Here is a 15,431-nt window from a genome sequence, read left to right as displayed (position 1 = left end):
TGTACTGTAGCTTGAGGGTGGGAAGGAGAAGACACAATTTGAGCATAGGAAGGTGAGCAGGAGGCCGGGCATGGTGGCTTATGCCTGCAATCCCAGTGTTAGAAATGCTTGTTCCCCATGCTGCAAAGAAATAGCACTCAAACATAAATTTAATTTTCTCAGCAAGGCAATTTTTACTTTCTGCAGAAAGCGTGCTCCTCACAGATGGAACAATGGTGAGAGCACACTTGAACAAGGGAGGGGAAGGGGTTCTTATGCCTGACCCAGGTAATCCCTGCTGCTGTGTTGTTCCCCTATTGGCTAGGGTTGGACCACACAGTCTAAGCTAATTCTGATTGGTTGTTTTAAAGAGAGCAGGTGTATGAGCCAGAGTGGCGAGGTGAGTAGTTTGGCAGGAAGGACAGTTAGGAACAGGTAACTAAAGGTGACTTACATCAGAGCAGGTGACGAGGGGTGACTCAGGTCAAAGCAGGTGACCAAGATGAGTCAGGATGGAGCAAGTGACCAGGGGAACAGGTGTGAACTACTGAATAAAACTGGTGGAAAAGGTTGTTTACTGAAATTAGAAGTAAGGGGGCAAAGAGAACCAGGAAGTTAAACTTTAAAATGGAGAATCAAAGAATAAGAGAGCTGAACATACTGACATACTGATTCTTTGAAGAGAAACTTGGGGTTCACTATATTTAACACAAGCACTTTGGGAGGTTGAGGCAGGTGGATCACTGGAGGTCAGGAGTTCGAGACCAGCCTGGCCAACATGGTGAAACCCCGTCTCTACTAAAAATACGAAATTTAGCTAGGTGTGGTGGCAGGTGCCTACAATCCTAAATACTTGAGAGGCTGAGGCAAGAGAATTGCTTGAACCTGGGAAGCAGAGGTTTCAGTGAGCTGGGATTGTGCCACTGCATGCCAGCCTGGGTGGCATAGAGCCTGGGTCACATATAGCCTGGGTCACAGAGAGACTGTCTCAAAAAAAAAACAAAAAGGTGAGCTGGAAATAGGCTCAGGCTCATGAGCAGTTTATCTTCTGGAATAAAGTCATTTTCCTTTTTAGAGGCTCTGTCTTCCTCCATTTCTACCAGAAACCAGACCTCTGAGGGCCCCTTCCCCTCCTGCCATCCTCAGGATCTGAAGCCCTGGTCCTCCCTCACTTCCTGTCCAGCACTGGAACCCCATGGGACAGCGAGTGTGTGACAGCTCCTGCAGGAAGCTGGTCAGACGAGGAGAGTGCTGGGTTAAAGGGGATAAATTTGGAAGGTATCCAGGGACCTGATCAGGGAGGACCCTGAGTCCCAAAGAGAGAAGTTTGGATTACTTCCTCCAGTCACCATGGAGCTTGGAGGGTTTGGGGGCAGCTGCCTTGGAAGGGCTGAAAAGAGGTGGAGGGCACTGGTGAAATGCATCCCTTCCCCCTCCCTCTACCCACCAGCCACAGAAGGACTCTCCAGCTCTTGGATATAGCACTTTAATGCCAGTGGGCCTTTAGGATAGGGAGGAGTTGGGAGCCAATCTCCACCTCCGTACTCCTAACCCAACTTCCACCGTGCTGGAGGAGACACCAGGGTTCCAGCTGTGAGCCTGGTGCTTGCCTTCTGGTTCAAGCCCCATCCCGACCTCCTTGGAGACTTTTAGCTCAAGCTCTGGAGGAAATCCACCAGCAGGTGCTCAGGGAAGCCAAAGTCCATCTGCAGCAGCAGGAAGCCCTGGAGGGAGGGGCAGTAGGAGAGAGGTGCAGGCTGGGCTGACTCCTAGGCCACCAGGAGGGAGGGGCGGGAAGAGAGAGGGGCAGGCTGGGCTGACTCCCAGGCCACCAGGAGGGAGCCAAGCTGGTAGACACCCCTCTGTCTGTCTCCTCAACAGCCCCTAGTCACCCCAGGAATCCTGTCTGGGCCTCTCTTCCCAGGAACAGGGGCTGGTGAGGGGGGCTTTGTACTCACATCTCGAGTGATAATCTCAGGGTTGATGATGTCGAAGAGGCTCAGGCCTTTGCTGTTCATGAGGGCTGTAAACACTGCCTCGAGCCCTGGGGCAGGGGACAGAGCCCCAGTCAGCCCTTCTTGGGGAGCAAGGCCAGCCTGAGGCTCTGCCACCCTGGGCAGTGGGAGATGCTGAGACCCTTTTGGACCAATATTCTGTAAACATGTGTTTCACTTTGATTTAGAAGAGTGGGCAAGTGCTTCTGAAGATGAGGAAGAGCAGAGTTTGCCTGGCAGCAGGGCTTGCCACACTGCTGCCAAAAAAAATTCCCTTCTGTCCCAAACTTGAGCTCGCAACCCACCCACAATGGCCACATGATCTGCAGTTAGCTGAATCTACCCTGCTAGGAAGGACTTTCCCACACAGCTTCTCAAAGCATTCTTTGCAACCACACAGACTGGTCTCCTTGCAAGTAGTTGTAGGAACCATTTAATCCACACCCCCTAGTTTTAGCTTCATGGTTTAGATGGGGAAAATGAGGCCAAGAGATGCCAAGACACCCCACTAGGATCATTCCAGTTTCCACGCCCTTCCTCTCCTACCTAAGCCATGTGGACAAGCAGATGTTCAAAAGGAAGGCACAGTCAGCTCAACATACTCTGTGGGGAAGGGAGCAGAAAGCTCTCAGCAGAGCCTTGTCCAAAATATCCCCAGCACACGTGTGCTATGGTGTCTGAGAGTCTACCATTCGAGTCATCTCAAAGGGCTAAATATTCTACCATTTCAAGGTCAAAAGGAAAAGTGGGAATCATCAAGTTCAACATTCTTGTTTCACAGAAAGGGAAACTGAAGTTCAGGGCTGGGCTAGAACTAGGTCTCAGACTCCCAGCCCAGGGCTCTTTCTGCTATATCAGGTTGCTGTTAGGAGACCTGTATCCTGAAAGTGGGTTGAGCCATCCCGCGGGGTGGCAAAGATAATCTTCTGCAGATAAACCAAGAACAGGGGTCTGTGCATCTGGCTGAGTCATTGGTGTGCAATGCCACTAGCAGGGAGAGGAAAGGGGGCACAGACTGCTAAGTATCAATGACTGGGAAGAGGGGCACCTGGAGCTCTGCCTAGGAAGGGCCCACAAGGTGAAATGGGAAGCTCTGTCAGACTCGGCACCCGGTTTTCCCTCCAGCCCACACTTACGAGACATGACCTCAGGGATGCCCACAGTGGTGATCATCGACTGCAGGAAGCTCTGGACGGACTCGGAGCTGCTCTGCCAATCAGATGCCCATGGTGAGTCCTCCCTGGAGCACGGAAGTGACCCACAGGGCAGATGCTGCATGGTCTGGACAAGCACTCATCCTCATGCCCACCCATGAAAAAAAATATCCAACCCACTCCCTCTTCCTGCCCCAGACGGTGCCCCTCCTGAGTGGTCTTTCCTTTGCCCTGGGGAGGCCCAGGATTGCTAGCCCATTCCACAGAGGGAAAATTGAGGTCCAGGGAGGGGCTGCTTGGCCAGTACTCTTCTGCCTAAACCCCAATCCATATCACCACGCTCTCATTTTTGCAACACAAGGGCTCTCCCAAAAGACATGGCAGGGAGAAGAAGGGTCACAAGAGACACAGCATGGACCACCTGGTCCAGATTCTTTTGGTTTGGTTGCCTGATTTCCTTTAGGGCCCTCTGCCTGCTTTCTTTAAGGCAGGAGGTCCCACAGGACTTATTTCCCCCAGTCTATCCAAGACTACCTACCTCAGTCAAGTTGGAAACAGTCTTTGGTGTAATCCTGAAATAAAAAAGAGATGATAATTTGACCCTCCATTGGGCCCCCTCCTGTAACATCCCCTGGGAAAGAAACTCTAAGAATAGCAGACAGTTCTTCTGTCTCATAGCTCAGGCCCTTTGGGGCACTCTCTTGAGATTTGCTATTCTCTTGAGATTTGCTATTCTGGCGGCCAGGCCTTCGCTCGGGCAGCGCTCTCCTCCTGCCAGGCCCTCCCTCCATTCTTCCTGGCGCCCCTTCTTCCCCATGAAGATTTTATCTAGGCAAGGTCTTATCTCCCTGCAGTCAGGCCATATGCCCCAGAGGGAAGGGGCCACATTTCCCCACCAACACCCCGTCCTGTGCCTGACTCCAAGGGCCCAGGGAGAGGTTTGCAGAGTCGACCGCCTCGTCTTCTCTGCAGCACATACTGGAAATCCAAGAGGCTTAAGAAGAGCTTTTTCTTAGAATAGGAGGCCTGGACGGTAGTCATGATATCCTGGGGAGAGAAACCAAATTTGCTGTGAGCCAGGGCTCTTCCTGAAGCAGAGAGCAACCCTCCTAGCTCAGGGCCCCTGATTCTTTCCACTGAGGGACTGGAGAGGCATGGGTGACACGGGAACCAGGCTTAGCTACTGCTCTTCTGAAAACCGAGGAAAGTTCCCCAGCACCTGTGGCTTTGGGGTTAGGACCTGAGAAGTCACTTTCTTTTTCTTTTCTTTTCTTTTCTTTTTTTGTTTTTGAGACCGTCTCGCTCTGTTGCCCAGGCTGGAGGGCAGTGGCACGATCTCAGCTCACTGCAACCTCCACATCCCAGGTTCAAGTGATTGTCCTGCCTCAGCCTACCAAGTAGCTAGGACTACAGGCACGTGCCACCACGCCCAGCTAATTTTTGTATTTTCAGTAGAGATGGGGTTTCACCATATTGGCCAGACTGGTCTTGAACTCCTAACCATGTGATCCGCCCGCCTCAGCGTCTCAAAGTGCTGGGATTACAGGCGTGAGCCACCGTGCCTGGCCGAATAATTCTTTTTTTTAACAAATGCTCAATGTTTCAGATTCTTAACAACAAAAAAAAGTAAATAAAATAATATGTCTACGTCCACATGAGAAAGCCAAGAGGAATAAAACAGAAAAACAAAAAGGAAAATAATTCAAAAATTAAAGAGATATTTAAAAGGCTAAATAAACTGGGCACAGTGGCTCATGCCTGTAATCCCAACACTGGGAGGCCAAGGTGGGCAGATCACTTGAGCCCAGGGATTCGAGACCAGCTTGGGCAACGTGGCAAAACCCTGTCTCTACAAAACAATATGTGGTGGTGCACATCTCTAGTCGGGAAGCTGAGATGGGAAGATCACCGCTGCACTACAGCCTGGGCAGAAACAAACAAACAAACAAACAAACAACAACAAAAAAGAACGGCTGAATACAATGTGCTATCCTGGATCAGATCTTGGAAAAGAAAAAGGGTATCAGTGGAAAAACTGGGGAGATTCAAATAAAGTTTAGAGTTTAGTTAACAGTCATGCATCAGTGTTAATCTCTCCGCTATGACAATGTAGCATGGTTATGGAAGATGTGAACAAAGCAGGAAGTGGGTGGGGGATATATGGGAACACTCTGTATTTTGCAACTTTTATTCAAATCTAAAGTTACTCCAAGATAGAAAGTTTGCTTAAAAATAATAAAGCACCAGAAGGAAATGCACCCAGTAACCACACTGAAGGCCCCTGGAGAAGGGGGTTATGGTGACAGTGGTTTTCTTCTTTCTATTTTTCTATATTTTCCACAATGTGCTTGTATTGCTCTTGTCTTTAGTTCTTAATGTATTAAGAAATATTGGCCAAGCACAGTGGCTCATGCCTGTAATCCCAGCACTTTGGGAGGCTGAGGTGGGTGGATCACTGGGGTCAGGAGTTTGAAATTGGCCTGGCCAACCTGGTGAAACCCTGCCTCTACTAAAAATTAGCTGAGCATGGTGGCACGTGCCTGTAGTCCCAGCTAGCTAATGGGGAGGCTGAGGCACGAGAATTGCTTGAACCAGGAAGGTGGAGGTTGCAGTGAGCTGAGATTGCACCACTGCACTCCAGCCTGGGTAACAGAGTGAGACTCTGTCTCAAAAAAAAAAATTGAAGATACTCTAAGGAGCATTAAAGATAATACTGATCCTTAATTCCTTATTTGCAATTATAAAATCAAACAGGATCTGAAAACTACAAGTTTTTTCTTAAGTTTTGTTGGCAAAACCTGGCCATTGTCTAGGAAGCTATCTATGGTATTTATCTTGCTTAATATGAGGAGAAATGCCAATTGAGGCATTTGAGGAGAATTGATTGTGGGGTGCCACCCCACACCCTATTGGGGTGTTCTGCAATATATCCAGTGTCTATACACTATACTACGTTTACAAACTCACAGAAGTTCTGAATTTGGAAACCCATGTGGCCCTAATGAATAAAGGGTTGTGGACTTGGGTAATAAACACCACTGTCCACTGCTCAGCTTAAGAAGGAAAATATTGGCTGGGCGTGGTGGCTCACGCCTGTAATCCCAGCACTTTGGGAGGCTGAGGCGGGCAGATCACTTGAAACCAGTAGTTTCAGACCAGCTGGGCCCACATAGTGAAACCCTGTCTCTACTAAAAATACAAAAAATTAGTCAGGCATGGTAGTGCATGCCTGTAATCCCAGCTACCTGGGAGGCTGAGGCATGAGAATCACTGGAACCTGGCAGGGAGAGGTTGCAGTGAGCCGAGATTGTGCCACTGCACTCCAGCCTGGGCAACAGAGTGAGACTCTGTCTCAAAAAAATAAATAAATAAGTAAATAAATAAATAATAAAAATAAGAATGAAAGAAAATATGCTTGGCATGGTGGCTTATGCCTATAACCCCAGCAACTTAGGAGGCTGAGGCAGGAGAATTGATTGAGGCCGGGAGTTTGAGAACAGCCTGGACAACATAACAAGACCCTGCCTCTAAGGAAATTTTTTTTTTTAAATTAGCCGGGTGTGGTGGTGTTTGCCTGTGGTCCCAGCTACTCAGGAGGGCTGAGGTGGGAGGATCACTTGAGCCCAGGATTCGAGGCTGCAGTGAGCTATGATTGTGAGGCTGCACTCCAGTCTGGGTGACAGTGAGACCCTGTCTCTAAAAAAAATAAAAATAAGAAAAGAGAGAAAATATTACCTAAGCTGTGGAAACCATGTGTGTACCCCCTCGTTACTTGCATGATGTGATTTTGATTGTAAGGAGCCACGTGCAAGAGAAAACCGGTGCCAGCAGAGGTGGTGAGAAGGATCTGGAGGCTTCAGAGGCCCCCAGGCCCCTGCCCTCTGTGGCCCATCTGTGAGTCGGGTTCCCCCACCACCACCTCTCCCTGCACCTGCCTCACCTCTTCAAATGTGTAAGCTACAGAATGTTGCTGGTCTGGGCGTGGAAAGAGGAATTTCACCATCACTGAAGAATTGACCACGACTCCCTTGTTTTGGCACGAGATCTTGGGCATCTTGAGGCAGTGGACGGTGACTTGGGCCTGGCTGGGGAAGCCGCTGACAACCTGTGGAAGACAGGCGTCCCATGGCCAGGACAGGGGCCCATCAGGGCAGCAGCAGTCCCTGCCCTCAGAGATGGGAAGGACAAAGCTGGCTCGGGGCCCCAGGGCTGGGGAAAAGGAAACAGCCCCGGGGTAGTGCCCGGGCCCCAGGCCGTGCAAATTAGGACTCTCGTCCTCTCTGGGCCTCACTTTCCTCATCTGTAAAATGGGGATAATCATAGATCCTACCTCATAGGGTTGTCCTGAGGATGAAATGAGATAATCTGTGGAAAGAGCTTAGAACAGGACCCGCTGCATGGTAACCCTCCCAGGGAAGCTGCTGTAGCAGCTGGGCTAGGAGTGGGGATAGAGCAGAGGGCGAAGGAGCTGCGGGCCATATCTGCAGGAGCCCATCATTTTCCAGGGCATCCCAGAACAGAACGTAAAACTGCAGCTGAGGAGTATTTAAAGGAGAGACACACCAGGCTGTGGCACGAGGGGATCTGACCCAGTCAGGGAGGTGAGAGAGGCCTTCCCTGAGGTGGCAGGAGGAGGAGCAGATGGGATGGGGGAGGGCAAACCATTCTGGCAGAGGGTGTGGACAAGAGCCCTGTGGAAGGAGCATGACCAAGCTAAGGAATGCGCAGGCAGCCAGCGGGGCTGGGGAGTGTGGCCTGAGGACCTTCGATTACAGCCTGTGCAACTGGGCTCAAGGAGACCACACGCCCCAAGAAACCATTGAACCACTGGATATACAAGAAAGGGTTTCATTAAATACATAGCTCAGCTCAAAAGAAAGAAAGGGGCAGCGGCGTGTAGGGGCTCACGCCTGTAATCCCAGCACTTTGGGAGGCTGAGGCAGGAGGATCATTTGAGGTCAGAGGTCAAGACCAGCCTGGCCAATATGGTGAAACCTCGTCTCTACTAAAAATACAAAGAAATGAGCTGGGCACGGTGGTGTGCACCTGTAATCCCAGCTACTCGGGAGGCTGAGGCACGAGAATTGCTTGAACCCAGGAGGCGTAGGTTGCAGTGAGCTGAGATAGTGCCACTGCACTCCAGCCTGGGGAACAAGAGCGAGACTCTGTCTCAAAAATAAATAAATAAAATAAAATGAAAATCTCAGTGGGTAAGTAAACAAGTAAGACACAGCTGTAAAAAGAATTAATGAACTAAAAAGATACTTGAAGAAACTATCCAGAATTCAGCATAGAGAAAAAAAGAGATGGAAAACACGACAGAGAAACTAAGAGACACGGAAAATGGAATGAGATGGCCCAATGTGTGTCTCATGGAAATTCGAGGAGGTAGAAATGGAGAAAATAGGGATGGGGCAATCATGGAAGAGAGAGTGACGAAGAAATTTCCAGAGCTGATGGGCCGGGCGCTGTGGCTCACGCCTGTAATTTCAGCACTGAGGCAGGAGAATTGCTTGAACCCGGAAGGTGGAGGTTGCAGTGAGTTGAGATTGTGCTACTGCACTCCAGCCTGGGCCACAGAGCAAGACTCTGTCTCAAAAAAAAAAAAAAAAAAAAAAAAAAAGAAAAGAAAAAAGAAATTTCTAGAGCTGACAAAAGACGTCGTCAACTCTTAAACTGAACAGTTACAATTACGCTGGGTGGGAAACAACTAGATGGAGAGGTAGACAGGCGAGAAAATGTAGGGCCCTGGAGGCCATGGCAGAGCATTTAGCCTGTATCCTACACCAGCCTTAAGCAGGCAGGTGAATGATCAGTTTTGTTTCTTGAAAAGATTGTTCTGGCTGCTGTGGGGAACAGATTGTAGGAGGGTATCAGGACACAGGGAGACCCACCGTCAGCTACAGATGGGTCCCCACTAGAGATAATGGTAGCCTGGCCTGGGGAGGAGGTGGAGACAGAAAGAAATGGAAAGACTAGAAATAGGACATCAAAGGAATAGGACTCAGACAAGGGGCTAAGGGAGAAGAGCCGGTCAGGGGCCTGCCCAATATTGTGAGTTGCGTATGTGCAGGGAGAGAGACATCACAGAGCTGGGGAAGGGTGGATGGTCTGAGTTCAGAAGGGAAGAGGGACGGTCCTCTGTTAGAACAGGAGAAGGGCCGCAGGAAGGCGCAGCTGTGGGTGAGTGGGTTGCGACCGGGAGCAGAGACGTCGGGGGGAGGTTCTGTTGGTGGCTCTGCTCAGCTCTCTGGTAAGTAGGTTGTGTGTGGAGAGGGAAGTGAACGGTAGACAGGAGGGGGCAGCTGGAGATTTGAGGATGGCAGGGAAGGCCTGAAGAAGTCATTGGAGTGGGTGGGGGAGTGAGGTGACCAGAAAGCTGAGGGAGGCTTACTCAGAAAGCAGGAGATCCATTTAAAGTAGGAGATCATGGGTTCTTAGTGGAACCCTGCATTGAGGAGTAGGATTATGAACATCATTGCCACTGGGCATAGCAAGAAGAGGCTGCGACCTCCAAGGAGCTTGCCTGAAGTCAGCTTTGGGATCAGGAGTAATCAACAGTCACTTATTGCTGGGGCCCTCTGAGCCTGGAGTTGATCCTGGGGTTCCAGCCCCCTACAAGTCCCTATGCCTGGGTAATAGAGCAGGGAATGGAGCATTATCTTTGGGGGCAATAGAGCTGGGCTCAAACCCAGCCTTGCCATTCACTAAGTTTCCCTTTGTGTAAAATGGGGATGGTTTGACTGCCCCACTCATAGGGTCGGTGTGAGCACCGAAGGAAGTCACACACACTAAGCGCTTCGCTCCATGCCATACACCCGAGTGGGAGCTGTGTTCGCTGTTATAATTGTTGTCATTGGTGTTGTTATTGGCTGTGTGGGGGCTCTTGAAGCCAGAGCAGGATTGGGGTACCTGAGATAAACCCCACACGGGCAGGGGGCGTTACCTCTTGGAAGATTTCCTGGTTGGTGTTGAAGCCCCAGGTCTCCAGCACTGCCTGAAAAGAGATGGGGAAGTTGGAGGGTGGGCGGAGTAAAGTTCACTCCTCAGAAGAAAACTTCGCAGGGACCAAGGGCAGTTTCAAGGACTGGACCCCTCCTCAGACGCAACTGCCAACCTCCCAGACAACATGTGAGATGCTCCGGGCAGGGTGTGGAGCAGGGAACCCTTGCCCCGGCTGGAGGCCTGGTTTCTGCTCCCCACTGTGCCCCACGCAGGCTGTGTGGCCTTGCACAAGTCTCTTCCTCTCTGTGGGCCTCAGTTTCCTCATGAGTTCAATGACAAGCATGGCCTGGAAACTACCTAAGCATTTCTAGTACAGTATAGGTGGAGAGTACAGGCTTTGGGACCACCTCTTACAGGCTGTATCATCTTCCGTAAGTCACCTACCTTCTCTGAGCTTTGTGGTTTTTTGTTTGCAAAACAGAGGTAACAGTACTTATCTCACAGGATGAGTGCAACAAAACAAAGTGTACCAAATATAACTGTGCAATAAATGTAAGACTAATATCATCTTATATTTAACGCACAGTTACTACGTGCCAAGTTATATCTATACCTAGATCTATTGATCACTCTATCTATCCATCTATCTATCTGGCAACACATAGTTGACTCCAATAAATGCTGGACTGTATTTTTTTCTTGAGATAGAGTCCTGCTCTGTCACCCACACTGGAGTGCAGTGGTGCCATCATAGGTCACTGTAGCCTCAACCTCCTGGGCTCAAGTGATCCTCCCTCCTCAGCCTCCTGAGTAGTTGGGACTATAGGTATGCACCACCTTGCACAGCTGATTTTTAACCTTATTTTTATTTTTGTAGAGACAGGGGTCTCCCCATGTTGCCCAGGCTGGTCTCGAACTCCCAGCCTCCAGGGGCCATACTGTCTCTGAGAGAAGAGAGACAGACCCTCTCATATTGTTTTATACTCAGAAAAAGAAAGAGAAGTGAAACTAAAGGCAGGTAGCCCAACACCTAGAAACCAGACCCGAAACCAAGGAACCAGACCCGAAACCAGGCCTGGGCCTGCCTGACCTAAGCCTGGTAGTTAAAGATCAACCCCTGACCTACCCAGTTATGTTCTCTATAGATTCCAGACATTGTATGAAAGAGCATTGTAAAAATCCCTGTCCTGTTCTGTTTCGTTCTGATTACTGGTGCATGTAGCCCCCAGTCACGTACCCGCTGCTTGCTCAATAGGTCACGACCCTCTCATGCAGACCCCCTTAGAGTTGTGAGCCCTTAAAAGGGACAGGAATTGCTCCCTCTGGGAGCTCGGCTCTTGAGACAGGAGTCTTACCCATGCTCCTGGCCGAATAAACTCCTTCCTTCTTTAACTCGGTGTCTGAGGAGTTTTGTCTGCAGCTCGTCCTGCTACATCTCAGCCTCCCAAAGGGTTGGGATTACAGGTGTGAGCCACTGCGCCCAGTCTGGACTTTACTGCTATTGCTCCAGCTTAGGTGGTCCCTAGTTCTTTTGTCCACCACCAAGTTTCCGAGTTTCCTCCCTCCTCCCCACACGTGTGCACACACACACACACCACATGCCATCTGGATTCCCTAGCAGCCCAGCCCCACCTGCTCACCTTGAACTCGTCTCCCATCAGGCTGAGCATGAGGCGGCCATCCTGGAAAGCTACCTTGGCCAGGGAGTGGAAGACTTGCTCAGAGAACCAGAAGTACAGCATGCGGGAGTCCCCCAGCAGTGCGGGTGAGAAGGTGGGGAGGGGGAGGTCCTCCGAGACGTTCTTGTAGATGAAATGACCCTGGAGGAAGCCAGGACGCTGGCTGGACCCTGTGTGTCCCTACTGGGCTCAGGTCCAGCTTCAGGGAGATTGGGAGGAGCCCCAGCATTCAGCCCAGAGTGCAGGTGGGGAAACTGAGGAAAGAGCTGTACCCAGTTTCCCCCAGCAGGGCTTTCACTCATTCAACAAATACTTCCGGAGTGCCCACTATGTCTCAACCACCGTGGGAAGTGAACCAGACAGACGTAATTCCCGCCTTCACAGGGTTACATTCAAGTAACGACATTGGTCAGGACAGCTGGTGACCACGGACCTCCAGCTCCCACCCCACCCTGACTGACCACTGGCCCTGCCCCTGCAGAGGGCAGTCCATTGACCATCAGCTCCTGGAGGCCAAAATCAGGAAAACAAGCTGCTGCCCAGTCCCCTGCCCCTCTAGATCATCCAGCCCATGGATTGTGAACAGGCTTCAGGAGTGTCCATGAACCTCCAAAATGATCCTTCTGTTCAGTTTTCTGGGGAGAGGCTCTGTTACAAAGATGACTGGGTCTGCCCTAAAATCTTCTCCAATCTCTCCCTTCATTCTGTACCACTTAACTTTTAGCTGGTCTCAATATTTGGCTGAAATAAATTCCTCAGTTTCCCTTGCAGCTAGGGTGGGGTCCTGCGATCAAGTTCAGGCTAATGGGCTGTGAGCAGAGTGGGTGTGGTGGTTAGGCCAGTCAGCCAGGACCCTGGGATGAGGCCACGCCTGGGGCTGGCTGAGAACACGTGGAAGGGGCCTGCGTGCCTGACACCCTGCAGCCTCCAGATCCCCCGGGGCTGCAGATGCTCAGATCGCAACAGAGGGAAATAAATGTCTATTGTGTTTAAGAAGCTATTATTTCGGATTTCTTTGTTACAGAAATCTATATCCTAAGTAATAGAGGGTCCAAAGCTTTTGTCAGTACCCCCCAGGGGGGCCACAATCCACTGCTGTAGAGGATGACAGAAGCCAAATAAGCCCTCTAGGAAGGAGCTGGTGCTTTGCTGGGATCCTTGTAGTGGGCAGCCCTGGTGCCTGCAGAGAGGGCTCAGGGGCACGTCGCTGTGGCCTGCCCTCCTTGCAGCATCAGGAATGCGGAGGAGCATCAGGAATGCGGAGGAGTGCCCCGGGACTCTTGGCTGCCATAAGGTTGAAGCTGGGGGACGGGGTTGTCAGAGTACAGGAAAGGACCAACTCCCCTGGGGAAGCTGGGCCCTGCCCCACCCTCTCACAACTCCTACCTTGTGATGGGACTCCAGGTAGGAGGCTGTGATGACGGGATCACCTGTCAGGGAAATGTCCACCCCAATGTCTCCATCTGAAAGGATGCTGGCTGCAGGAGGAAAAGATCAAGGCAGGGCCTCAGGATGGGGGAACTGCCCTGAGTCACTGCTTCCCTGCGTCCGCACAGCTGCCCAAGCCTCCAACCTCAGTGTTCCCCTCTGTAAAGTGGGACCTGGGTGTGCGGGGAGGGGTGTGGCACTTTTTCATTCTCTTTTTCCCAAGTCTGTCTGTCTGGGTAGATAGAGCCCTTCTAGAAGGCTGGTTCAGAGTAGAGTCCGAGACTTGGGCTGAAACCCAGCTCTGCTCTGTACTGCAAAGGAGAGTACAGTACATGGATGAGTGCCCAGCCATGTGAGCAATCTAATTATCTTTTTTCCTAATCTACTTCCAGGAGAATCTTGGAGTCCTCCTGGACTTAATCACCCATCTGTCCTGAGTTCTATAGACTTGCCCAACGCCACACAGCTTGTGAGGCTGCAGCCCAAAGGGGCAGAGATTTGCCAAAGTATGCTCATAACTAATCATCAAGTGTCAGAGCCAGACAGAGCCCATGGGACCTAGACAGGAAGAGTGATGGTCCCAAGGCCACACAGTGCAGCAGGTGGCTTTCTGGCTCCCACCGCTGTCTTCTGAGGCATGCAGACAGAAACGCACTCACCAGCCCTTGTCTGGACAAAATCGGCCATGATGTTAGAGATGACGTTGATCTCTTTGCAGATCTGGGGCAGACAGAGCAGGTGCTTTCCAGGCAGGAAAGGAGGCCAGAGGCAATGCCTCCTTCCAGGTGCGTGGTGGTGGCAGTGCTGGGAACTGGCACAGGGGACTGGCCACGTGGGGAAGGTGGGAGTGGCACCTTCTCAGAGAAGGGCAGGGAGGAAAGGGCTCCAGCCTCCTGGGCATGGCCCTGGACCACAGGGAGTCAGCCAGCCTCACTCACCTGTCCCTTCAGGACCAGCTTCAGGGTGAAGGAGATGAAATTTGTGAACAACTGCTTGATCCACCCAGGCCTGAGGGCAGCAAGCACCACAATGAGCCCCTGTCCAGTCCTGTGCATCCATGGAGCGCCTACTGTGTACCAGGCACCGTTCACGGCTCTGTTGGCTCTGACTCGTGTAGCTCAGGAAGTAAGAATTATCACTCCCATTTCGCAGCTGAGAACACGGAACCTCAGACCCAAGAATTAACTGCGGCACCATCCCAGAATTCCTCAGGAGGGCCCAGCTCCTGTGACGCTCACACCTGTCACACACACGAGAACGTGTCTAGAGTCCAAATTCACACATATATCTGTCTGCTCCAGAGTCAGAAAACGGCCTGAACAGAGGGCTCCTCTCCAGACCCCACCCACCAGCTCCCTTCTGCCTTCCAGGTTTGGCATTGGTTACATAACTAGGGTCTGTTCAAACCTTGTTATCTTCCTCTGTGCAATGGGGTTACCCACAGCTCCTTGACAGAGGGTGTTGGCCAAGGCAAAAAGCCCCACCCTGGGAAGCAGGAGAGTAAAGTATCTAGGAACTCAGCTTCTGGGGTCAGAGAATGCTGGGTTCAAATCCTACTCCCATCCCTTAGTGGCGAGTTGTGTGTCCTCAGCAAGTTACTTAGCTTGGCTAGAGTTTTATCTCTGAGTTAGTGTGGTGCTTGGAATGCAGGATGCACTCCGTAGATACGAGCTTTTCCTTTCTAACCGCTCTGTGACTCAGTTTACCCATATGTAAAAAGGGGATGATAACAGAATCTATATCCTAGGGTTGGTTTTAAGGACAAAATCAATTAATTCATGAAAAGGGCTTGGTATAGTGCTTTGCACACAGCAAGTTCTTAATAGTTGTTAGTTACTAGCTGTTGGTTTTTGTTGTTTCCAGCCTTAGAGGCTGTATTGATGGGAAGGGGTAGGAAGTGACCCCACTGAAGGTATTGCTGCCCCCAGTTTCGGCCACCCACAAGCATGCCCTGTGTGGGGTTGAGTCTGGAGAGGGCCGTGGACATGCTAACAGGATGGGCACGAGCAGGAATGGGGGCCACAGGGTGGTGTACTTACTCTCGCTCCCCTTGGAGATGCAGGAGCAGCTTATGGAAAGACAGGTAGCAGTCAGGGGCATTGGTCCGCACTCTACCAGAGTCACAGGCTGCAGGGAGACCCAACACGACCTCAGGGCAGCCTCCGGTATCGGATGGTATCCACATGCTGCCCAGGCCAGTCAAGAGCTTGGCCAGCTCTGGGGTCCCCAACCCTGCAAACTTCCCAGGCCGG

The 15,431-nt window shown here is 51.1% G+C and overlaps 1 protein-coding gene across 4 annotated transcripts in view; it reads right to left on the bottom strand.

The window, feature by feature from the left end:
- Positions 1-210: 210 nt before the first annotated feature.
- Positions 211-15,431, bottom strand: part of CETP (cholesteryl ester transfer protein) — a 41,022-nt gene continuing 25,801 nt past the window's right edge. For 2 of the 4 annotated variants that reach the window (XM_032157403.2, XM_058441018.1), the window contains 12 exons: positions 15,219-15,306; positions 14,118-14,187; positions 13,839-13,899; positions 13,138-13,229; positions 11,713-11,892; positions 10,074-10,124; positions 7,068-7,232; positions 4,107-4,174; positions 3,666-3,699; positions 3,110-3,182; positions 1,938-2,023; positions 211-1,703 (listed from right to left, as the gene is read on the bottom strand). In XM_032157403.2, coding sequence (XP_032013294.1) covers positions 1,629-1,703; positions 1,938-2,023; positions 3,110-3,182; positions 3,666-3,699; positions 4,107-4,174; positions 7,068-7,232; positions 10,074-10,124; positions 11,713-11,892; positions 13,138-13,229; positions 13,839-13,899; positions 14,118-14,187; positions 15,219-15,306 — 1,043 coding nt within the window. In that variant the 3' untranslated portion in view covers positions 211-1,628. The other 2 variants (XM_032157401.2, XR_004248774.2) reach the window with 2 other exon arrangements.

Source organism: Hylobates moloch, unplaced genomic scaffold (genome assembly GCF_009828535.3).
Source record: "Hylobates moloch isolate HMO894 unplaced genomic scaffold, HMol_V3 SCAFFOLD_6, whole genome shotgun sequence".
Lineage (NCBI taxonomy): Eukaryota > Metazoa > Chordata > Mammalia > Primates > Hylobatidae > Hylobates > Hylobates moloch.
Note: the sequence above shows the minus strand (reverse complement) of the source record. Positions and strands in the feature narration are given on the sequence as shown.